At 41.6% G+C, this 26,104-nt stretch overlaps 1 protein-coding gene across 2 annotated transcripts in view; it reads left to right on the top strand.

Annotated features, from left to right (window-relative positions):
* The window catches only part of fah (fumarylacetoacetate hydrolase (fumarylacetoacetase)), a 39,769-nt gene extending 25,400 nt beyond the window's left edge, over positions 1 to 14,369 (top strand). For both annotated transcript variants that reach the window (XM_086223081.1, XM_086223090.1), the window contains 2 exons: positions 805 to 922; positions 6,031 to 14,369. In XM_086223081.1, coding sequence (XP_086079207.1) covers positions 805 to 922; positions 6,031 to 6,107 — 195 coding nt within the window. In that variant the 3' untranslated portion in view covers positions 6,108 to 14,369. The remainder of the gene's footprint in view (positions 1 to 804; positions 923 to 6,030) is intronic.
* Positions 14,370 to 26,104: the final 11,735 nt, after the last annotated feature.

Raw genomic sequence — 26,104 nt, 5'->3', positions numbered from 1 at the left:
AAGATAAAAACAGATACAAAAGGAGAGCTGGAAGGATAAAAGCCAGGTAAAAACCAAGACAATAAAAAAGAAGAAAGAGAGAATTAAGCAGCAGCTTTGTTTTGAAGTGTGATGGACATAAGAAGGAAGGAGAGCTTGTAACGATTAGTTTTATGTTTACTTGCTCTGTAACGTCTTCCTGAAGGTAACAACTGGTATTCAGAATGAGGGATGTGAGTAGAGTCATTAAGGATTTTCTGAGTCTGATTTACAGCGACACTCTCAAAGACAGACTGAAGAGATGGGTAGTTTTGTGACCTGTCACTTTGAAAGCAGATTTGATCAGTTTATCTATCTTGGATTTGTTCTTAACAGAACGAGTGCCGAACCAGGCGACAAGACCATATCTGATATGACTATCAAAAATGGCATTATAGGAAGTCAACATAATTTTGGGGCTGACGCCAAACAAGCTAAGCCTGCGTAGAAAGTGCAGTCTCTGAGACACTTTAGAACATAAGAGATCAACATGTGCGCTCCATTTCAGTGCGTTATCCATCATTACACCCAGATATTTGTATGAATCAACCTGCTCAATATCACAGTCACCGATAACAGCACAGCTGTGACGTTCACATTCCCTCGGATCCAGGATCATCTCTTTGGTTTTATTCGTGTTTAAGATAAGATAGCAATATGTTGCACCAATTGTGGAACTTAATCGTATAATTGGTTAGCAACATTTGCATATGCAATAAAAAATGAGCATTAGTTGCAAATGTTGTATACAATATTATCACACAGACACACACTGTATCCCAACAGGATCCAGAGACTTTTGGCTCCATGCTGGAACTATCATGGAGGGGATCCAAGAGCATTGATCTTGGTGGAGGAAACACAAGAACCTTCCTGAAGGATGGAGATGAAGTCACCATCACAGGTCAGACAAAACCCCTTTGGAAATATATCATCTTTATGTTGCTATTTTGCAAGAATTTGCTGGGTTATCAGGAAATAAAATATGAACATCTCGTAAGCACTTACTTTTGTAACTACTGTAAAAAGCCATGAGTGGGCATAACATCAGACTTTTTTAGCTTCTGATATTTTACAGTTCTGTATCTGTGCAACAGCAACAAAAAATAATACACACTACCTGATTGAGAATGTTAGAGACAAGTTCCTCAGACAAAGCCCGTTTTAGTACCTTTAGTTAAGCGAAAGAATTAATTATAGCTCTAGCACAAGTCTTTACTAGAGTGGGATTGTTGTGTCCAATTTCAATCTGTAAAGGTTAGTCAAAGAGCTTTTGTCGTCCTGACAGCTGGGCTGGGAAATGCCTTGCAGATTTGAAATTGAAGGCTGTGCATGTTCAAAGACTCTGTCCTCTGTGAGAAGGTTGAAAAAAGGGCAGTCCTACAGTAGAGAAGCTGAAAGAGCCCATATTCCAAATTATTTTTTAAAAGCTTTTATCTTGTTATCGTACAAAAAAAATCTCTAGATGATATGATATTATCTTGTTATCATGACATAACAGCATTATAAAAATTCATTTGACATATCGCCTTGGTTGGGGTCCATATGACCAACATTAGAAGTATACACTTACCAAATAGCTTATGGACAAAAATGCATTTCCTATTTGTAAGGAAATTTGTGATGTAATAGTGATTAGTCATTTAATGTATTATATATTGCAAGTACTTTCTATGGCTTTTTATGACATGCACGATTATAATTTAATGTTTAGAGTTTGTAATTTCATCCTCTGATTTGGTTTGTTTTCTCCTAGAGACTACAGATGTAAAAAAAAACTTAATGGGGTCTTCGCCTGAAGTACCGTCTGGCTCAGCCCCTAATTAGCTTATAGCTTGTTCCTGAGCAATATAATCATTGTCCAAAGTCCCTGAGAAAAAATCCAAACACCAACAAAAAAAGCCTTCGTTCCTAATGTGTAAGATTATATACTATATTGAAATGTCTGAGAAAGTACAGTGGTACACTTGTTGTCAAACTGTTTTTTTGACAGGTCTCTTCACTCCACCTTTCCACTGTTGCTGTTGCTGCAGCTTTTGAGAGGGCTCATTTTCAATAGTCTGAAGGTTTTGACCAGACCCTATCCTTTTAACAATTACGAACCTTTAACAACCTTTAGCAACCGTAGGTCAATCTTAAGGTCTTTGCATGATAAGGATATACAGACGCACAGATTGTAAAACATCAAATGTGAGGGATAATGGTGTCTGATGGCACACTGTGGAGGAATTTTGTGTGCGAAGAAGGAATTGATCAGACACAAGAAACAGGCTGGAGACTCGCAGATGGCTTACACTGGACCACTTTACTGGATGTCCTCAACAGATGTATAAGGATCGCTGTGAGATGAGGTTGAGTCAGCTCCCCCAGAACATGTGCCCAACCCCCCATAAACGGTCATACTTATAATGTAGGGCACTACCCAGTAATACAGAATTAGAACATTCTGCACGGATTTGACCTTCACATAGTCTAAACACATTGAACACCACTCAGGCTCAGGTCAGGACTGCTGTTCCTCCCTGTCATGTCCCTCCAGGTCACGCTGTCATTGCCCACGTGAGTGTTGAAGTCCCCCAGTAGGGCAATTGATTCCCCAGTCAGGGCGTCATCGAAGCATCCCTAACCAGGGACTCCAAAAAGAGGGAGTACTCTGAACTGTTGATCGGCACATACAAGCAGACAACAGTCAGGACCCAGTCCCCTCCCTGAAGGCACAGGGAAGCAACCATTTGGTCTACCAAGGTAAACCCCAACGTACAGGCAGAGAGTCTGGGGGCTATCAAAAAGGCCACCCCAGCCCTCTGCCTCTCACTCAGAGTAACTCCAGCAAAAGAGAGATTACAACCCCTCTTGAGGACTTGGGTTCCATGACCGCAGCCATGTGTCAAGGTGAGGCTGACTCAACCTCTTCCACCAGCTCCGACTCTTTCCCCACCATAGAGGTTACATTCCATGTCCCAAAATCCAGCTTCCGTGTCTGGGGATCAGACCGCCAAGGCTGCCACACCGGTCTCTTACACATTACACCAGACCTTTCCAGTTCCTCCTGCGGGTGGTAGGCCACAGGGGACAAGTCCATGTAGCCTTTTTGGGCTGGGCCTAGAAGGACCCCATTGGCGAAAGCCCAGTCACCAGATGCTTGCCCTCACTCACTGGGGCCCCAGTAACCCTCCGGGCTGGGTACACAATCTCTTTGTTGTTCTTATATTTCCCATGAAGGGTCTTTTGAACCGTTCTTTGTCTGGCCATTTGCCTAGGACCAGTCTGCCTTGCTGTTTTGTTTATTTAATAAAACTGGCTGCAAAGGTCCTGCAGATGCCATCTCATGGCAGCATACACACGTAGAGTGACAACACTAAAAAAAATATGAATATGTTCATATGAGCAAGTGTCTCCGTCTCTGCGAGGCAGGAAGGAGGGGCTGCTGCACAATGGCTCTTTCCTCAGGGCAGCGCTCTGTCTGGTTGTGTGTGTGTGTTGGCAGCGGCGGCGCCTGTGTAAACCAAGGAGGCAGGTAGAGTATCGATATATTGATACATTGGAAAAGTCATTTTGTGCCATTTTATTTTTAAAAATCAATATTTAATCGATAAATCTATTTTTGACAACCCTTCTCTGTACTACTGTCGCTGACATTCTGAGGGAGGGTTGCATGAAATTCAGAGACCAGTTTATTGACGAAACGCTTGTGAGTATGTTGGGCTGATCTACGCTGTGGTATATCCGCCTCTCGATTTCACCATTCATCGACTGTTAATCTTTATATATAGGCCACAAATGAGGTGTAAGGATAGATAATTTCAAAGAGACCCACCATCCATTCTATGGTCAGTTAAATGGGCTTAGCTAAATCCATGGCGTAACAACCACAACCAGTATTCATTTTAAATAATTCCTTGGGATTGGAAGGGTTACATAAAACCCCTCAGAGTCTGTATGTTCCATGATTCCTCAGCTGAATGATCTGATGAGCTTTGTATGGGTTTTTTATATGTACCGACCACCTCTGAGGCTTTTATTTAGCTGTTGAACTTGTCAGTCAGTTTTCCACTTGAACAAAACATGTTTTTTGCATTTGATCACACAGAGTTTCACGATTTTCTCCGCATGAAACATTGTTCCCTGTCATTTTTACTCTATGTAGCATGGCTTCAAAGGACAAACCCTTGACATGCTCACTATCATAATATTGTAGTTTGCAGAGCTTTAAGTCCTCCGTTCTTGCAGGTGATAGGCAGGCATTGAATGGATGGAATAAAACAGGGGGTGAGGAATCCTTTACCAGCTGGTAAAAATGATCTGCTTTAAAGTCCTCCTCCAAGACCTCCAGATACTCGTGCAGTCTCTGGCTGAGGTGATATAAAACCAGATGGGAGATGTGGCTTGGAAGTTGGAGGTTCAGTGTAGTTAGTAGTAAGAGTTAAGGATCATGGGAATTTATTCACCACTGCATCTTTATAGCAGCAGCAGCTTTGTCTTTCTGATCCCCAGCATCTTGTAGAGCCATTCCCTAGCAGGTTTGACTAACATGGTACGGAATAACCCGTAGTCAGGATTAAATCTCTCAAAAACAAAAATATTCGCCATTCTCCCCCCAGGATTCACTGAACGCAGTCTGGCCCGAGTTATCAATTTGCCTTAAACTAACTAGATGATCAAATTGAACCTAAGATCATTTTCATCTTATCCCACCCCAGATGAGGATTCTCCTCTTTCTCCTTCACTCTGTGCCCTGAGTATGTACCTGATGCATGCTGTTCACTATGATTCTCCCTACTTGTAGCATTATTATTCCTAGAATGCAGCATCCTAACCAATATCTTCATCACGGCCCAATCCTTAGCATTCAACACCATAATGTGCTTGAAAGACCCAGGCTTTTTCCATTATCCAGCTGATACAACCACAGTTCACCCACTTCATACTTGAATTCAGAACCCCAGTATCCAAGACACCACATATCTCAAGGCCATTTTTCATGCAGACCAGCCAGCGGTGGTATCGGGGTACGGTACAGATACATCATGCAGCTCTTCTCATTTTTCAGAGCACCTGGTATTTCCATAACGTCTTCATAGAATTTTACAGGTGTTGGGGTGAGCACTGATGATGACAACCTGTTAGATGAGTCTTCAGGACAGCTTGTAGCCGAGGAGAAGGAGGAACCCTCTTCTCAATCCAGGGATTTAGAAACCACGTCATCCCAACAGATCATTTCCAACAGAGCCGTGATGCGTACAAAGTGCCAAGAAAGATCTCGTTTTTATCCACTTCTCAACTATGCTTCACCTTACCTCTCCCCCTCTCAGTTTCATTCATATTGCATTCACACACTTCTCATTGGCTCAAACCCCAAATAAGGTAGAGAGGAGAAGGGGTGTGGAAAAGCATAGGAAAAATACAAAGGACCCCCTGTGATGATGGAGCCGTACCTCACTGGATCAGAATAAAATATCCAAGGGATAGGGAAAACTGTGGGAAAGGGGCAGGGGAAACCATTGGAAAGGGGAGGGTCCAAGGTACTGCTTACTTGTGATGTGGCAACATTTTATTGGAAGGGGCAGGCTCAAAAGTACCACATACTAGTGATGTGGCAACATCTCATTGCATGACCTCAGGTCAACCTGAGGTCAGACCTGTCATAAACAAGTTTGACAAGAAGTGTACTCCTATATTATAATATCAAATGTATGCATCAGATTTCTTGTGTTTTATGGCTTCTGAATGCAATACTAACATTTAAATATGAAATTACACTATTCGTCATTTTGCTGAAGACCCCAGTAAACCTTCTTGCATTGACAACCTCTTGCTGTCCTAGATCACTAGCGCTATTCTAGAGGCTGAGCCAATCAAAGCAGAGTCCTGCACTAGATTTTCAATTCCAGTCACAGATAGAAAATCACGTTTATTTCAGGCTGCCTGCCCCAGGACAGAGGGGTGTGTGCAGTATTTCAGGAAAAATACTGTATACTGTTATAATAATGAAGTAATTCTCTTTTCTTCTAGGTTACTGTGAGAGAGATGGATACAGGGTGGGCTTTGGAACTTGCACTGGAACAATCCTCCCTGCCTTGCAGCATTGAAACACACTTTATAAAGTCATCTGTGGTGGATGGTCATGGCCTGGTCCAGCCCAGGCCGGCCAGGCCGCAGAGATTGCAAAAAAATGCTTTGGTTTTGTTTCGTTTTTAATAGGCCTATATATTTCCAAAATACATGATCATCTTTTAACAAGGTAGCAACACAGCAGCCTAATAATGCCAAAGTAAGCCAGCTTTTTTTGTGGCATGAACATGATGGAAAATGAGGAAAAAATGTCAAAAAGAAAGAAGACAGGTGAGAAATAAATTGAAGGTGCAGAAATGATTAGATTAAAGAAAATAAAACTGAGGGCAGCACGGTGGTGCAGTGGTCCGCACTGTGGCCTCACAGCAAGAAGGTTACGGGTTCGAGTCCCAGCTCGGGCACGGGATCTTTCTGTGTGAGTCTGCATGTTCTCCCTGTTCCTGTGTGGGTTCTCTCTGGTACTCCAGCTTCCTCCACAGTCCAAAGACATGCAATTGGGGACGAGAATGATTGATTCTCTAAATTGACCGTAGGTGTGACTGTGAGTGTGAATGGTTGTTCGTCTCTGTATGTTGGCCCTGCGATGGACTGGCGACCTGTCCAGGGTGAACCCCGCCTCTCGCCCGTTGACGCTGGGATAGGCTCCAGCGCCCCCCGCGACCCTTAATGTGTAGGAATAAGCGGAAGATGACGAAAACTGAGGGAAGCACAGTGGTGCAGTGGTTAGCACGCAAGAATGTTCCAGATTTGAGTCCCGGCTCGGGGACAGGATCTTTCTGTGTGAGTCTCCATGTTCTCCCTGTTCCTGTGTGGGTTCTCTCTGGTACTCCAGCTTCCTCCCACAGTACAAAGACATCAAGAGGGGACGAGGCTGATTGATACTCTAAATTGACCATCGGCGTGGCTGTGAGTGTGAATGTTTGTCTGTCTCTATGTGTTGGCCCTGCAAAGGACCGGCGACCTGACCTGTCTCGCCCGAAGGCTGCTGGAATAGGCTCAATCCCCCCCATGACCCTTAACAGGATAAGTGGTAAAACATGGATAGATGGATGGATGGAAAATAAAACTGCTCAAGAAAGATGCTGCCAAATGTGCAAAATTAGCAGACCTCTTCCAGATTGGAAGGGCTGGTGGTAGTAAGGATTCTGAAGCTGCAGGGGCAGGACCCAGCACGGCGGACACAACAAATGGTGGGCACGGTGGAAACTTAAAGGAGGGTTAGGCACCTGATTTTGTTTTTTTGTTTTTTTACTTTTTCAATGTATTCTTTTATTTTCTTTTTTTAATTTTATAAAAGAAACACCATATACAAACAATATGGCATAAATCTGTGTAACTTTTTTGAATCATACTCTGATCAGGAATCCTCCCTCCTCACTCCCACTTGGCCTCCCTGGTAAACTATGTTACTAAATAGATCAGCGACTGTTACATAGTGTTTTGTTCTAGCTCACAACGTACATTGACAGTAACTTACTGCAAATATAGCCTACATAGCTAGCAAAATGAGAAAATGGGTTTCTTACCTGTCCAAAGGAAAAGCTGTTACTTGCGCATCTGTAGCTAAACCTTTAGATTCTTTGAGGCTCCTCCAGCAGGCAAATGAATCCCCAAAAATCACTCGTGTTGAACCAAGCCTTTTATCATACTTTCTCTTAACTATTGCTCGTTCGAAAAAAGATCATTTTCTTCTTGACGTGCTCTCTTCCGGATGCATGCTCGTCCTCCTTGAAGCTGCTCACCAAACTCCGATCCAACACAGCATTGATACCTGCTTAAAGCTCCCTGATCTCAGATTCTTGTTGTTGCTTGTCACTGATTGTGATTATGTGATTTTACCGCCTGTGTTTTGTTTTTATAAAGGCAATCATTCAATTTTGCACCTGAAGATGGAGTGTGCTTCAGTGATTTTTTTCCACAGTTGTCTGGACAACTTGGTTTGATAAAGCTACAGCTAGAATTCCTGGACTTTGTTTCCTGAGCTACTAAAAAAAAATCTCTTTTTATGTTGTAAAACAAAGCAGCACTGTGTCTTCCATTGGGAAAAGTAGTTCACATTTTGGTATGGAAGTTGACAGTAGTTGGCAATTCAGTGTGAATGTCACCTAGGCAAGGTCTTGTTTGGATTCAGTACAATGGTAATATATAATAATACTTAACTACTATACTATAATATTACTACTATACTAAACTACTATAATACTACTATACTAACTATAATTATACTTTATTATTAATTAATTATTATTTATTATAATTATACTTATTGTTAAGGCAGGTGTTATTAACATGACCCACTGACAGTGATTTGTGCCTAAATGACCTAAAATGCGCCTGCTGGCGCAGGGCCAAAGGCCACTCGCCTACAGGGCCTCTGCAGCTCTATTTCCCAGGCTGAATTAGTGGCCCAGCATGTCCCTGAAGGAGGGGATTCACATGCATGGCCATCCTGGTATGCAAACTAGAAGCAAGGGAACAAAACACAGGGAGGGCAGGACACACAAAAGCAGAATTTATTTTTCCTTAACTATAAAAAGGCTGAATTTTGTATTGAGCTCCCCAAGGTAATGGACAGATAAGTTTACGTGTTAGAAGCTTTTAAGGCTGGTAAGCCACTGACACAAAAACAGCCCAGCTTGGGTTCTGGCATTTATATAACCTGTGACACTTAACACTTATTTCATTTTTGTTTTAAAAAAAAAATCCTTTTAAAACTACGAAATATGGCCTAGTGGGCAGAAACTGAAGCATCCTTCTCATCCAAGTATTTACCTATTAAACATAAGTTAAACTTCAAAACTTTAGGCTTTTCTAGAAGACATTAACTGCTTCTTGACAATAAGAAGCAGCAGTGGAAAGTAACTATACCTACATTTTTGCTCAAATACTGTACTGAAGTATTCAGGGTTAACAGCAAGAGTGCGAAGTGCACAATTGAACTGTCAAGGCCAATTAACTCACCGTTTACATACACACAGTGTAGTGTCCATCTCATTATGATAGTATACTGCATGTACCTTCAACTTAAACTTTTAAGGCTCGTGGATACTTGAATGTGCACAATGTGCCCTTGCCTCTAAGCATGACTGGAGATTTTCATCTCTGTACAGCTGAGCCTATTAAGTGAGACAGAAGTTGATGAAAAAGGTTTTCGGGCTGGCAGGCTGTTCCCCATGGGTAAGTACAGAATGAAGTTTTATCAAGGCCTCTGGTGTGACAAAATTACTTGACCGAAATGATCTGTGATCAGCTTCCTGTTTCAGTGAACTCAATTATTAAGCACACAGAGACAGTTGCGTATTTCAGTTCTGTAATTCCCAAACATGTACATAGCTGACACACTGAAGTCAAGCTATAACAAACACAAAGTATCTCATATACTGTACCTGCACTCAGTCACACATGCATTTGATCATTCAGTCATGGATTCATTCATGTATATCCTGGCAATCTGCCCCCACCAGCTGTTAGAAGGCCAAGGAAACTTCCCCCATGCAACAATGGATTTATCATTGTTTACACTTATTCTATTGTATGTCTGTCCCCTGTCAATTGTGTCCCCCCACACTTATTTGTCTTTCAGTTTAGATTTATCTCAATGTTTTATTTTTTACAAACAAATTGTGTTGCTCTGAATAATATTCAAGTACATGGAGCAGTAAAAATGAAGAAATGCATATATTCTCTCTCCCCCAGCCAGTTGTCCAACAGTAAGAAGACATTGTTTCAATGGCAGGGTTGCACAATTCATCAAAGTAAAATGAAAAACTGCCTCTGCAACTGATACCCCTTGTGTCAGTGGAAATGCATACTGAGTTAGGGGCTGCTAGCATCTCAACATCACGATACAACACCTTGTCGCCGGAGATAAAGCTGGACTAGCATCTCCCCTCTTTCACCAAAAGTCAAGTTTATCTAAATTGGCATACGCAAAAGTACAAAGACATATATGTGTTCTTCCCTGCAGCATACATGCATTTCTCCATGCTTGAATGATTACAGACTTCATATTGCTGCTTGTTTATCCACAGACAAAGAATTTTACCATTACACAAATTCTGAATCAAATGAAACACAAACATTATAATTGATTTGTCAAGTGTAGGCATTTCTATACATTCACACATTTAGCGCAATGCAATCATCTGAAAGACACCTTTTTTTAGTACATCTGAGATGACTGACAGAGCACAACTATTATCTTAATAGCAGGGTAAAGTTTTATTTTCCATCCAAAAAGAGTTCCTTTGTCCAAGGACAGAAGGGAAGCAGACAGTGGAGCTCATTGTGTGAGTGAAAAAGCGTGTGCTCTTCTGTGATTACTGAAAGCTTAGGCACTTCATAACATGCAAACTGTCAATCATTTCATACATGTACGCTGTCTGTGCAAAAAAATGAATTAGATGAAGATTTTATCATCAGCAGCAAGAACAACACAGTTTGTTCTAAAATTACAATATGGCTGAGACAGGCAAACAATGCAGATTTATTAATAGAAGCAATGGTGTCTGGGTGTAATAACTCATACCTCAGTGAGTTATGATGTACTGTACTGCCAGCTCTGCAGTTTTGTCTGTGTATTTATGCATACATTTTGTGAAGTACCAAGAGACAAGATGCTGTGGCAGTAGTTTTGTGGGATTTCCACTTCGAAGCGTTCAGGAAACGGTCCATGCTTTAAAGTTCAGTGAATATTTTTTAACACTAAATCTGAAGCAAGCACGGGTCAAACAACTCCTCTGAAGAAAGAAAATTCTTCATAAAACCTATAAAACCTGCCTGTGTGGTTTCAAATGAAATGATGAAGGCCTCCATATATGGTGGTACCGCATCTGATTGGACACTCCAATTGTTGCACCTCAATAAACACACATTTTAAAATATCACGGGTCCAGCAGCAAACTTCTTATTGATTTTCCGTAATTTTTTTTCCTTGAGATGCTAACTCATAAGCCCAATGACATCATCAGAAAAGAATTTTCAAAACTCCTCTTTCAGATGGACATAGGACAGTGATGTTATAAAACCAGACCTAGGAATACACTTAAACACAGTCCAAGTGAGAGCGCTGTCTTCAAAGTCGGACTAATATGCCTAAATAATGAAGTTGGGAATGGAATTGCTTTCCATATACACATGTATGTAACATGTATACTACTCACTGCCCATAACTTGCCTGAGGTCCTGCAATGGTATTTAATCTAGATGTCCCAGGGCACAGCTATGGCTTTAAATTAATTTAGAAGAAACTCAAAAAATCCCTGTGAGCATGAATTTTGCTTCCATGATGCTGTAAATGCCCAGCAGACTCAGCTCTGTGTCCCATTTTTCATGCATGTTATCCCACTGAAAGACTGTAATACCAAAAAAAATAATAACATCAGGTTGAAATTTGCAGCAATGCAATTCCCTTGAAAATTTAGCGCTTAGGACATTGTCACACAGCACGATGAATCGAAAAAAAACGGAGGAATCTTAAAAATAAAATAAGACAAACACAAACAATTCACAGGTTCAGACTCTTACATGCTCAGCAGAAAGAAGCAGCTAAATTAGAATTAAATCCACAAGGAAGGATCTGGGGAGCAGGTTTCAGGGTTTCGCAAAGGTGAGCCATGTCTTCTCACCTGACAGCAACACTGTGGCATCCTACTGACATAAAACCTCAAAAAAGGGGAATGGGGAAGGGGAAGGGGAAGAAGTCACTTTAGTTAGTTTAGTTCTGAGTCAAGAAGCACCTAACTCAAACTATATCAGGCATCTGGAACTATGAGCAAGCAAATACACACAAATATTGGTTAAAACTAATATAGTTTTTGAGGTATGTGTTTTCAACATTGTGGGTTGGACAAGAAAATTCTCTGGCGTACGTCATGAACAAGGATTCACGTTCGGCAACATTTGCAATGACTGGCTAAATATAAAGTTACTGTCTTTCTCAGCTCAGCTCCTAAGACAAGATATTTTGATTGATGGCAATTGATTTTTTGAGGAATTGTGTGTGAAATTTCAACTTTAGGGCCTTAAATTGGGACCATTGGGCTCATATTCTAGAAGAGCATTTTCCCATTTGGGGTCAGTGTTTTGTTTTTATATGTGCTGTTACTATGGTGATCAGAAAGTATGTATGAGGTTTGGATGCCAGTAAAAGAGAAAAAAGGAAAAACACTTATGATCAGGTTCTGATGGTGCTGTTATTTTTGTCAAAACTTGTATCCACATTAGCGGATAGAAGGGAATCTGTGTTTAACGGGACTTTGCTTTTTATTGAAGTTTATAAATGTCTCTTAGAAATTGTTTTGTGCTGTGCTCATTCCTCCTTTTCAACACAGCAATTAACTGAGGCAGATGGCTCCCCATCTTGCGCCCTGAGGTTTCTTGAATTGAATTTGTCTCACAACTGATGCCAAATTCTTGTCAATGGGAAATTCTTGGGTCTCTATGCAGTTATGAAGAGCATTTCTGACCTATATGAAAAGAGCCCTGAGATAGCCTCTGTTGTAGTAGTACTGTACAAATTAAATTGAACTGAATATTTTTCATATATTTAGCAATAGTTTTATTTTCTGAGAATAGTAATCCCCTGGAATGTGATGAATACTAGATACTGTTCAATGTGAGATGCATTTGGGTCACAGAATTTAGCATTTAGCCTGGATTTAACAGTGATTTTATATGACTGTCCCTTAGTGAGATGAGTATCTTATATCAATTTTCTTTACTTGGCAATTCAACCATTGAGTGATGGCAAAATTGTCATTTACCCATTTACTCAGCAGTAATGTCACAAAAATGTTAATGTCTATATTGTCATCACATTACTTCTGAATAAATTATCAAATCAAACCAAACTTTATTGACGGACTCTGGTCCATAAAAACGTCCACTACAACAACAGTAAATAAATATGTATAAAATATACATTCAGGAACAGTTCATGTATAGGCATGTCAGCCAGTGTATCCTCAGTTTGGATGAGCAACAGAAACAGCTCATTGTGGGTTTGGAGAGTGCCCCTATGATACTGTTTGCAGATTCATCCAGCTGTTGCATAAATTTGTACATAAGAGTTCTTAGAGTTCTTAAAATAGCTTTAAAAGTGCTCACGCCTGCAGTGACAAACACTGACCTCACTCATCCCCTCATCTTCACAGTTTATTATAACTTGGTTATTGTTTTTTTTTCATTTTGGCCATCATTTCTCTTTGTTTTGACAGTAATGGCCACTTTTCTCGAGAACCACAAAGAGTCAGATTATTAGGATAGAAACACCTAAACTACTTTCATAAGTAAAGCAAGAAAAGGTTGAAGAAGGAAGTGTACAAAAAGGTGAATCATATTACTATTCACCTTAATTTCTATGTATCCACCCATCCATGGGTGGAGCCTATCCCAGCTGCCTTCAGGCGAGAGGCGGGGTTCACCCTGGACGGGTCACCAGTCCATGGCAGGGCCAACACATACAGACAGACAACCATTGGCTCTCCCAGCCACACCTACGGTCAATTTAGAGTCTGGATTAACCTGGTCCCTCTTGATGTCTTTGGACTGTGGAGGAAGCTGGAGTACCAGAGAGAACCCAGCAGGAACAGGGAGAACATGGAGACTCCACAAAGAGAGTTGGGTCGGGGCTTGAACCCTTAATCTTGTTGCTGTGAGGCAACTGTGCTAGCCACTGCACCACTGTACTGCCCCACCTTAAGTTCTTTTCTAAGACTTGATTTCATTTTTAGACTGGTTAACCTGAGGGCTTGTTTACAACCTGTGTGACTGTTTAAGTCTGTTGACCAATTTGGCTGTCAAAGCATCTTCTTTTCCCAGATCTCAGCAATTAGAAACATAGATCATTTGACATAGATAAATTGCGATTATTATTGAAATTAAGCTACTAGTCTGCAAATATTTGCTAATACATTATTTTAGAATATTTTCATGATAGGTTGCCTGCATACAATTTCACATCTTATGCAAGCAATAAAAACGTTTTTCGGGAGTTTATCAAGTCTTGTATTGTTTGCTCTTCCTGTCCAGCATTTTTGTCAGTAGAGTCTTAATGGGTGGAAAAAGAAGGTGCAGCTCCTTGGCATCCTCATGGTCAGCCGATTGTTTGTCCAACTGAAATGTAAGGCAGCGGTGGGCTCCTGAAGACATCCCTAAGTAGATAACAACCCAAGTTTATGTGCTTTACTTAGTTTGGGTATCAGTGTCACTCCACGAAGGCTTTGCTGGCTGACACAATGTCACAAGCTGTCTCCTCTTTTACAGTCATCCTCCACCCTGTGTTACAGAATGGCTTTGCCATTATTTCCTCTGGGCTGCAAATAAAATTCGATTGGATTTGTACGTCGCATGGTCATGTTTGGTGCTGTGCTTTACCATAGCAGAGTAATCAGCCATATGGTAGGCATCGCCCCACCACTTTTTACAGCCATCTGTTTGCATAAGATGAGGCCAGACAGTCGTACACCATTTCTTGTATAAAAGTTGGGATCTATTAAACAAAACTGATGGAAGAATGTGTGCACCTGTAAGAAAACTCTGACCAATACCAACATTTTAGAGGCAGGGGGAAAAGGTGACACATTCAGTAAGGTGGTATGATCATAAATCTTTAGTCTATTCAACGTTTCATCCTCACATTCCCACCAGAGTGCACAGGAGAGGGTCTTAGTGTCCCATTTTAACCAGAAATGGTCAATTCAAAGTAGCTCATGAATGTTGAAAACAAAAACATGCTCATGTAGAGAATGGGATATCAAGCTGAGCCACATGCTGACATCATCAGTCGAAATATGATTTACAAACGGCTTACAGGTGACTGAACGCGTGGCTTTGTAACTCTGATTATTTTTGTCTGCATACTGTACTACTTGCAGCCTTTGCTCAAATGAACAATTTCTTGGATCCTATCCACACTGCTTTATACGAATCCCCATACAAATGTGTCTGCTCATGCCAATTCCAATCTGATACATCGGCCCTCATTTATCAAGCAAGCACAGATGCCATCGTACAACTACACAACCCTACAGTCAACGGTATGATCAGACTTGCATGGATTTATTAAACTGATCATACCTTTTGATTCACAGCATACAAATGACCCATCATTGATAAATGCAGCGACTTTACGCCATGGAGCATGAAACCTCTGACTGAAAGAGGAAGTTCTCGAACCTGGAGATTGAAACCTTAACATCGCCATATCAACTGACTCAGCTCATTTAATGCGACAGACTGAAAAGGCAAAATAGGACGTCAGAATTTGAGGTTCAGATTGAAATCAATGCCATATGGTCAACAGGGTTGTTCTCATCATTAAAACATCATTTAATATTTGTTTGATTAATGATGATTAGAATTAGTAGATGACTATTAGATACTCAGAGAGGCACATGGCTGTGCTTGAATACATCAGTAAGTGTTGGAAAAGACACACATGAACTGCTGTGCACATCGGAACATCCAATAATACCCTGTTCAGAGCAGTATTATGTAGAACCCCACAATGTCACAAACTTCCTCCAGCATGTAGTCCCCCAGCTGATCCAGACAGTCGTCTGTCCTTCAGCTGCCTGACGCAGCACTGCACTGTCACGATAAAAGTGTATCAATGCTCTGTTGAACCTGTGCATTTGCACTGCTGCAGTTGATCAAGTATTAAATGCAAAACATGCATGTAAAGCAGTGCAGCTGCTAAGTGAGGAGATGATTCCCCTCCTGTAACTGTGTCCCTGCAATCACTATGAGCTGTATATACAGTATATGCATACATCTATATTTTTTTGATCTATTTTTTAATGAATATGTGGCGATGTATTCTTAGATGACCATTAGAATGGTCTCATAACAATCCTCTGACTCTGGCAGGTCTCCTGTGCTGCACCATCAGGTCAGTCAGAGTTGAAAATGTAACTACACAGTCTCAAACCTGACATGAAATTTGATTGTAGCCTCCGCTGATATACTTATTTATGAATGGCAAGATGTGCGTGAGACTGATTGTACGGTAGTTACATACCCATTTCCTGTCTTGCATTTGTTTGATAGATGAGGGCCACTGTGTTTGCTCCTGATAATAGTCTGTATGATAATAGTCTGTCTGTGACTGTCGTAGCATGGGGTCATTGTCATTGTCATCTTCTGCTTGTTCCTTACTATTAAGGGTCGCGGGGGGGGGGGGGGGGGGGCTGGAGCCTATCCCAGCATCTACGGGCGAGAGGTGGGGTTCACCCTGGACAGGTCGCCAGTCCATCGCAGGGCCAACATATAGAGACAAACAATCATTCACACTCACAATTTAGAGAATCAATCAGCCTCGTCCCCTCTTGATGTCTTTGGACTGTGGGAGGAAGCTGGAGTACCAGAGAGAACCCATGCAGGAACAGGGAGAACATGGAGACTCACACAGAAAGATCCCGCGCCCGAGCCGGGACTCGAACCCGGAACCTTCTTGCTGTGAGGCCACAGTGCTAACCACTGCACCACCATGTAGCCCTAGATAATATCATTTACAAAATAATTTTAATGACAGAGCCTGAACTTCATATTCTTCAAGTGATAGCACCTGTCTTATAACAGCACTGAAAACCTGCTGACTAAGGAGAAAAGCACTGTGGCGTTATGAAAGAATATGATCCAGGTCATTCTTTTAAAATATGACAGTTTTTGCTAAGGACATTTCTGTTGAATGATATACTTTAAAAAACAAGGAGAGAAAAAAAACATGCTATGTTAAAAAAAATAGAATTGGACAATGCTAATTTATGTAAGAGTACATACTTTTAAATATAGGAGAGGTTGTGCATGTACATCCAAAACTATGAATTATTAAATTCATTAATTTAGAATAAGTTCAATGATCCAAACTATCAATATTATAAGATTTTTAAAAAATATACTGATGGGTTTAATGAGGTAGCTGTTGAGTACCACATAAGTACCACCTCACTGCAGAACCTTTTAAGATCCCTGCGTTGTCAGTCTGGAAATGTTGTACTGAGTGGGGGAATACACACGCACAGACCATCAGTCATCAAGGTGTTGCTCCTCCCATGTGGACGTGGGGATGGCACTGTAGGGGTCCATGATGACCTTGGCACAGCGAATGATCATAGCCACCAACAGCAGGCAGAGGAAGGCAATGCAGGCCAGAGTCAGACCTTGGTCCACGTCCACAAAGGCTGGTTCCATTGTGCCTTCCACCTCCATGACTGCCGTTGTATGCTGTAGATAACAGAGGGGTGAGAGGGAAACATTAACACATTCATTTGCAGATTCAAATGGCTGCTGTAGTGATGGAATGTAACCCAGAACATTTGATCCAATATTTCAGTGATGTACAATTCTGAACTTCAAGTTAGTCTCCATGTTCTCCCTGTGCCTGCGTGGGTTCTCTCTGGTACTCTGGCTTCCTCCCACCGTCCAAAGACATCAATTTGGGGACGAGGCTGATTGGATTCTCTAAATTGACCGTAGGTATGAATGTGAGTGTGAATGGTTGTTCGTCTCTCTATGTTGGCCCTGTGATGGACTGGCGACCTGTCCAGGGTGAACCCCGCCTCTCGCCCGTAGATGCTGGGATAGGCTCCACCCCCCCGTGACCCTTACTAGTAAGGAAAAAGCGGAAGATGACAATGGAAGTTATTTTACCTAATACCACTTCCACTTCCACTTCACTGCATTTAGCAGGGAAATATTACACATTCTACTTTACTACATACATCTATCAAATTTACCCACCAGGCACATACATGTTTTTATACACACATGATTTTTAATAAATTAAAAAACAACAACAAATAACAGTAAACATCATTTACTCACTGTTATGTAATTATAATTTTTGCCAGACCTATGAACCAGTATGGCTTAGAAATGTGTCACAGGGTTGACTGAGTGAGTCAAAAGTTTTACAAGAGCAGTTACATTTGCGCAATAGTTATAGTTTCATTAAACCATTTATTTTCACTACTGTCTGTTTGTATAGAAATGTGAAGAATCAGTTTATTCACCCAAATATGTTCACTCAAAACAGTAGGTACCCAAATGCCCCCTCAGTTGTAATGAGATGTTCCTCTTTTTTAGCTTTAACATAACATAGCAAACAAGCCAAGTCGAGTCGATTTATTTAGATTTCACCAAATCACAACAAAAGTTATCTCATGACTCTTTACAGGTAGAGCAGGTCTAGTACCACACTCCTTCAATGAATTTACACCAACAATTCTCCAGCAAGCACATCCTGCAACAGCAGCGACGAAAACCTTCCTTTTAACAGGCAGGAATGTGGAACGGCCATCAGCATCCCCACTGGTTGGGGGGAAAGAGAGCAGGAGAGCGGGCATAGACAAAGACAGATAATACAAAAAGACAGTTGTGGAGAAGGAAAGAGAAGGACAGAGATAAAGAGAGAGAGAGTGAAAGGGGAAAGGGACAGATAGATGGGGGAATGAACAGGCTAGAAGAAAGACGGCAAACAATATCAACAAGTATCTACCAATAACATCTACAGGTTACTCAAGCAATCAATTTCCCCATAATATGAGCAATTATGTGCTAGCAATGCTAGTATAATATTGGGAATGATGATATGAACACTACTACAACTAATATGAAGGGTGGCAGCTTGAGTCCTTCCAGTCTGTAGCCTCCTCCAGCAGCAGCATCAGTCAGGGATCTGGGAAGTGGGAAAGCACAAAGACTCTGGAGAAGATGACAAGTTAGTAACATGTACAGTATGAGTACATGAGGAGAGAGAGGAGGAGAGAGAAGCCCACAGCACCACGGGAGATCCCCTGGTAGTCTAAACCAAGGTTGCAAGCAGCATCACTATTCTCAAACAGAGGACTTACAGTAAATTCAATGACTAATTAAGAAAAGCAGACCATTCATTAAATTGACACAGCATTTAGTTTTCATTCACATCGCACATAAAGTAAACTTCAATGAGCCTGACCTTGCATTTGGCTCTAAAAATGTAGTGGAAGGCATTTCCAGAGATAATGGGCACAGGGGACAAATTCACTGGGTTTTCTATTTTTTTTTTAACAGAAGGAACAATCTTTCATTACTGTAAAGTGGATGATCTGCTATATATAGTGTAATCAGCTAAGCTAATATAAATGGCACAAGACCATTAAAGTCCTTGTATGTTCCTTGAAGGTCTTGAAATGAGCTCGTATTTGTAATTTGTGAAGAGAGGCCACTATGAGTGCTGATTTTTTTCATTTTGTTAGGAAAATTTAAATTCACAACAAATACCGTAGAGTCCATGGGGTCTCTACACTAATCCTGAGTTATTTATAATTAGTGAGTATAGTTAGTTTTAAAATAATGCTAGCCAATTGTGATTCAGCAACCTTCTGTAATCATCCATCCATTTGCCAGTCCAATGCAGGGCCAACATACAGAGACAAACAACCATTCACACTCCCATTCATACCTACGGTCAATTTAGAGTATCAATCAGCCGAGTCCCCAATTGCATGTCTTTGGATGGTGGGAGGGTGGGAGTACCAGAGAGAACCCACGCAGGCACGGGGAGAACATGGAGACTCCACACAGAAAGATCCCGTGCCCGAGCCGGGGCTCAAACCCAGAACCTTCTTGCTGTGAGGCGACAGTGCTAACCACTGCACCACCGTGCAGCCTCATCAATTGTCCAGTGAATAAAATCTTTAAAAAAATGAATAGTGGCAACAGTAGTTATTCATACTTATGTACTTAGGAGTGATACCATTTCCTGAGTAGTTATATTCGAAATGTACCCTTGATGAATTATTTGTCTATATAAATTCAAATTGAGTATATATTCTGATACAGACAAGTTAATAATGCAACATATTTATGTTGTGCAGAATAAAACTCACGACAAAATGTTAATTTTAATAATTAAAATTACAAAATAGATTATAAAAAAGTGAGTGGGCCCAGTGGATATTTTGTTGGGTGGCAATCAAAGATGGAAATAATGCTAAAATATATAGTTTCCTCAGGCTTTAAAATAAGCCCTATTTGGTGATCATTATTCTGTTAAGTCAGAAATAGCAGTGATTGACTTGTTTTGACATTTGACCCATGGTCATTGAATCTGGATGAGGTTTGCAATTTGTGGTCCTTGCAATAAGTGGTTGGCCATGCACCTTTGGGCTCTGTCTGGTCACAGCTAAGGTTTGCTCGTTATCTTAATTTTCATGACTCACAGGAATTAAGATATCATGTTTAACCACTAAAGAGACATTCCAGTTAGCTACAAACCTCAAATTTATTTACCCATGACTGAAACAAGACCATTTCTTGTCAGCGTCACATCAGAGATTAGTATGGCCACCCTCCCAGCCAGTGGAGCTAGCATGCTACATCCACTTCCAGGTTCAGTTCACCAGACAATCAGTGCTCACAATCCCTGTAAACAACAGGACAAGGCAGGGATGCCAAATCGTCCCAAAATCTACTGCTAGCTTGTTTTTCTCTGTCATGGCTATATATATCATCAGATTCAGGTTGCCAAACCAGACCACAATTCCAAAGACCGCACATATTCACTCATCATTTTGGTGGAAACATGAATTTTTTTTCAATAAATGCAAGCAATTTTGAATCCTCAACAGTATTTGCATTCACCTGAGAGCACAGCTTTCATAAAAAACAAGTATGATACCCTATTACTTGCGGTCCTCTACCATGTCAACCTCACTTCTATCCATCACATGAAGTTTGGGACTGGGCGCTGTCTTCCTTAAATCAATTATGATTAGTCCATGCCTAGGGGTTAGGGTTAGGGTTAGGGTTAGGGTTAGGGTTTTAACCATGTCCACAACAACTGAAGGCAGAGTTGAGGAAATTTGTTGAGACCTTGCATTCCACAAACACATATATAGGAGAAGACAAAAATGGCAAAAGTCAAGTACATAGTAAAAATATGTATGCTTCGTTTTTCATTGTCTTAGCATAATAGGAGATAATGTTAGTTTGGTTGAAATGGATAAGAACACAAATGAATGTTAACAGAAAGATAGATCAATCACATTTTATAATATGATTATTGGGTCATTATAGACAAACATATCTATGAGGAATGAATTCTGAAGATAACCATAATCAAGTATTTTGGAGAAATGCATCAGTCCCGATTATTAGTGTGAGCTCATCCATCTTGTTGGTGAGCAATGAGGTGTTGGTCAGGAAGATGCTAAGTAGTGAGGGACTGTGCAGGGCTGAATGTTGCCTCCTGCTTCTTCTGCTCTGTGTCCTAAGCCATGGTGACCCAGCTGGCCAAGCTGTCTCCAGTGGCAGCAGGATGTGGGCATTGTAGTAGTTGAAGAAGAAGAAGAAGAAGAAAAAAAGAAGCTTTATTGTTATTGTACAGGAATACAACAAAATTTTGTTTGGCAGCATCTCTCTTTTTTTACACAGCTACATGGCACATTCATTAAAATGTGTTTAAAAAGAAGAAGAAAAGTCGTAAAATAGTTGTAAAAATAAAGTATCCTAAGTAAAGTGCAGTTGAAAATTATATATATGTATAAATAAATAGCAAGCTGTGCAGTAGTTGTGTGTGTTTATGTGTGTGTGTGTGCGCGGTTTTTTTTGGGGGGGGGGGGTCATGAGCCCTCCAGCAGTTTTTTCACAGCCATGGAGAAGAAGAAGCTATTCTTTAGCCAGTTGGAGCTGGCTCTCATGACTCTGAGTCTACCAGAGGGGAGGCTGGAGAAGAGAGAGTGTCCTGGGTGGGCAGGGTTGTCCTGGATCTTTCTGGCCCGTTGGAGGAGAAGGTTGGAATGAATTTCTTCCAGGCATGGGAGCGGGAAACCAATGATCCACTGTGCAGTCTTGACGACCCGCTGCAGTTGTTTCCTCTCAGATGCGGTGCAGCTGGCATACCACACCATACATCCGTAGGTAAACACACTGTATTGTGCAGCGGTAAAAGTTTTTGAGCAGAGGTGGAGGGAGTTTGTTCCTCCTCAGCGTTCTCAGAAAGAAAAGATGCTGCTGGGCCTTTTTAATAATGTGGGTGGTGTTCATAGTCCAGCTCAGGCAATCTGAAAAGTGCAGGTCAAGAAACTTGAAGCTTCTGACCCACTCCACTTCATCCCTGTTGATGTTCAGGCCTGAGTGCAGCATGGTCCTTGTCCTCCAGAAGTCTATGATCATTTCTGTTGTCTTTTTGGTGTTGAGGTTGAGGTGGCTGTCACTGCACCAGGCCGCCAGTGCTTGGACCTCCTCCCTGTATGGGTCCTCATCATCATTGCTGATCAGTCCAACAATAGGTGTGTCATCAGCAAATTTGATGAGGGTGTTGGAGCGTGGGTGGCGTTGCAATCGCACAATGTGTACAGGACTGACTGAGAACACAGCCCTGTGGAACACCAGTATTGAGAATGATGGTGGAGGATGTGGGGGTGCCCATCCTGACATGCTGGGTCTGTTAGTCAGGAAGTCCTTGATCCACAGACAGAGAGAGGTTCAAAGCTGCAGTGTTTGCAGTTTGTTGATCAGTCGGCTGGGGCCGATGGAATTGAATGCCGAGCTGAAGACAACAAACAGCATCCTGACATAGCTGGTGAGTTCCATTGCACATCACAATGTCCCAGTCTTTTGGCAAGTTTTGCCTGTTATGTTGAGATTGCCGATTGATAGAAAAGCAAACAACGGAACCACAATCAGAGGAGCAAAGCCACTGCATCTGTACACACCACCATCTTGCGTCTGCCACATTTTCATTTGTTACCACGATGTATACTGCAGTGGTGGAGTTGACTGCATATTAAGTATTTGTACACCAAAAGGCATTGACTAAATGGCATTGGCCACATCAATTTCTGTGAATGGCCATGTGCATATGAATTTGATCTGGTGGGGAGAAAAGTGGAATCAGACAGATGGATGGATGGACAAAAGGATGGAGAAATGGACAGATACTTCTTCATTTTATAGAGAGATGTCCTTGGTTTTAACCACATTTGATTAAAAAAAAAGACTATGCACCAGATACAAAGCCATTCACAAATGGCCCAGTTTTTCTTTTGTTGGCAGGCTGACTATAACCCAGACATCTGTGAACTCAATTATGTCTCCACTATCAAATATGCTACAGCAGCTCTTTGTGTATAGAATATGCAGTTAAAGAGAAAGTAGACATCCCTGAGGTGAATGATTATTTGTGAAACACTTAAATGAGATGACACCATTTACTCTCGCACGACCGCTCAATTAAAAAGTCTTAAATCCATTAAATAACATTAATATCAAATTTGAAATAAAAGATGGACATATTTGACTGAGGGTTCCTTGAATGCAAAAATTAAATGATTACATGGGATTCTGGAAACAGGTTACTTACCTCAACATGGACATTCATAAACAGATATGAATGCAATAGAACCATTTTGTCTTTGCAAAGAAAGGAAACAACCATCACTCATTCTGGATCAAATGACTGATGTACTGTAGTCATGGATATTCATCAGTACCAGGACAGACCAGTTGTGATGGAAACATGACACCTGGGTGGATGCAGTAGTTTTCTACCCATTCCATTGTAATATGATAATGAACGTTGCAGTGCTTCTCCTGCTATCAGCCGAAACGTTAACTCTAACTTCAGAAACCTGAGAGGCAGCCATAGGCCAAGACATACACCTGGACAACTTTTTCCCCTCTACCTTCACAAACTTAGTACAACAAATTCTTCTTCTAAACCAGTGGTTTTCAAACTTGTTTGGCTCAAGTATCCCCTTTCTCTTATTTCTGAATCCAATTACCCCCTTTGTCTGACTACAATATTTTGTTCAGAATACTATGAAAATTGTCCAGAGATGTCGCTGGAGATGGGAGGGCTTCATGGCGCTGTTTGCCAGCAGCTCGCCCCATAAAAAGCACTGAGCTAACGGAGGGTCCTGTGAAGTGCAGGTGAAGCCCATCCCGATTTACTCATCATAGTACTGTCTGGATTTCTATGATTCTGTTTTTTTTCTTTTCAACCAGCTCTTCTGGATCTTTAGCCAGAGGCCCTTGTTTTAATAGCCACCTCTCCATCCTCTGCTGCTCACCAGCTTTCAAAGTGAAAATAAGCTCTGGTGCATGGTTTATCATTTCCGGTCATCTCCCACCTGGTGTTGGACCAAGACTGATATATCATCATTATTAGGATTATCATTTTTAAACAAAAATACACATTTTAAAATCCCCATGTTTTTCATGCTTTTATTTGTCAATTTTCCACTCTCTCATTCCCCCTCTAGTGCTGCCACGTACCCCAAGGGGTACACGTGCCCCCATTTGAGAAACACTGTTTTAAACCATATACCTGTCTTCTTGACACCATCCCAACAAAGCTGCTTAAAGACACTTTACCCCTAATTAGCACCTCTCTCTTAATCGATGTGACGCTGTCATCTCGTTAAATTCCTGTCATGTCAAGCTCCCGCTCCTAAGGTCTCCTCACTCCCTGCCTGCCTAATGAGCCTCACCTCTCTCTAGTTGTGTCACCTGTGTCAGTGTATAAATATACTCAGCATTTTCCTTCGTCCTGTTCCAGTTAGTTAACCCATTACTTCCAAGGTAGTTTTCCTGTATGTGTGTATATACCATGCTTTGCTTTTTGACTATGAGCCTGCTTTGTGATTTTGGATAGCTTTGCCTGACTTTCGCACTGACTGGGCAGTCAAGTGTTCTTCTGCCACGCCAAGCTGTACAAGAAGGCTGTTTATTGCAAAAAGAGGGCTAGCCCCCAGTACCACGAGGAACAAGTCTGGCTGGTGACCCGGGACCTACCTCTCCACGTGGAATCCCATAAGTTGGCTCATTGGTCCTTTCCCTGCGTTCAAGGTCATTAATCCTGTGGCTGTGAGACTTAGACTCCCTATAGGTCCATGCCCATCAACCCAACTCTTCATGTCAGCCAGATGAAACCAGATCAGGACAGTCTTCTGGTGCCACCAACACCACTTCTCACCTCATTGATGGATGACCTGTGTACAAGGTGAAGAGGATGCTGGCAATAAAAGGGTGAGGATGTCAATATCTGGATCGGAAGGAGTATGGTCCCAAAGAGAGATCCTGGGTCTCAGCCAGCAACATTTTGGACACCAACCACAATCAGGGGTTTCATCAGCAGCATCCAGGAGCACCGTCAAGAGTTGGCCCCGGGGGTTGGGGTGGGGGTGTGGAAAGGGGTGTTTTCTCTCTTGTTCTGGCTTCTCTGCATTGGCTTGCTGTCAAATTCAGAAGAGAATTTAAAATTATTCTTCTAACATACAAAGCCTTCAACAATAGGGCACCTTTATATCCAACAGAACTCCAAGTCCCCTACTACCCTGCTAGAACCCTTCACTCCTACGATGCAGGGTTATTTGTGGCTCCTAGGGTCTCAAAGTAGAATGGGAGCCAGAGCCTTCAGTCATCAGGCACATATTCTATGGATCAGTTTCAGCTCGGGACATGAACACGTCTCTATGTTTAAGAAAAGACTGCATGTGAGACAATAACTGTCTGTAGGAAAAAAAACTCAGTTCTGTAATCCATCCATTGTCTTCCGCTTATTCCTATTTTTAAGGGTCGCGAGGGGGCTGGAGCCTATTCTAGCGTCGACAGGCGAGAGGCGGGGTACACCCTGGACAGGTCGCAAGTCCATCGCAGGGCCAACACATATAGACAAACAACCATTCACACTCACAGTCATACCTACGGTCAATTTAGAGTATCAATCAGCCTAGTCCCCAATTGCATGTCTTTGGATGCTGGGAAGAAGCCGGAGTACCGGAGAGAACCCACGCACGTACGGGGAGAACATGTGAACTCCACACAGAAAGATCCTGCGCCCCAGCGGGGACTCGAACTTGGAGCCTTCTTGCTGTGAGGCGACAGTGCTGACCACTGCACCACCATGCAGCCACTTAATTCAAACAGTATATTAAATCTACTTTTGCTCATTATCTGGTGTTGCCTTAGGCCTGTCACATAAGGTTTCAGATTTTCACATGCCAAAGAATTTTAGAGCAGTTTCAAT

The sequence above is a fragment of the Aulostomus chinensis genome, chromosome 2 (genome assembly GCF_037954235.1).
Source record: "Aulostomus chinensis isolate RoL2024-O1b breed Wild chromosome 2, RoL_Achi_v1.0, whole genome shotgun sequence".
In the NCBI taxonomy this organism is placed as follows: domain Eukaryota; kingdom Metazoa; phylum Chordata; class Actinopteri; order Syngnathiformes; family Aulostomidae; genus Aulostomus; species Aulostomus chinensis.
The sequence above is the reverse complement of the archived record's forward strand: the minus strand, read 5'-3'. Positions and strand labels throughout refer to the sequence as shown.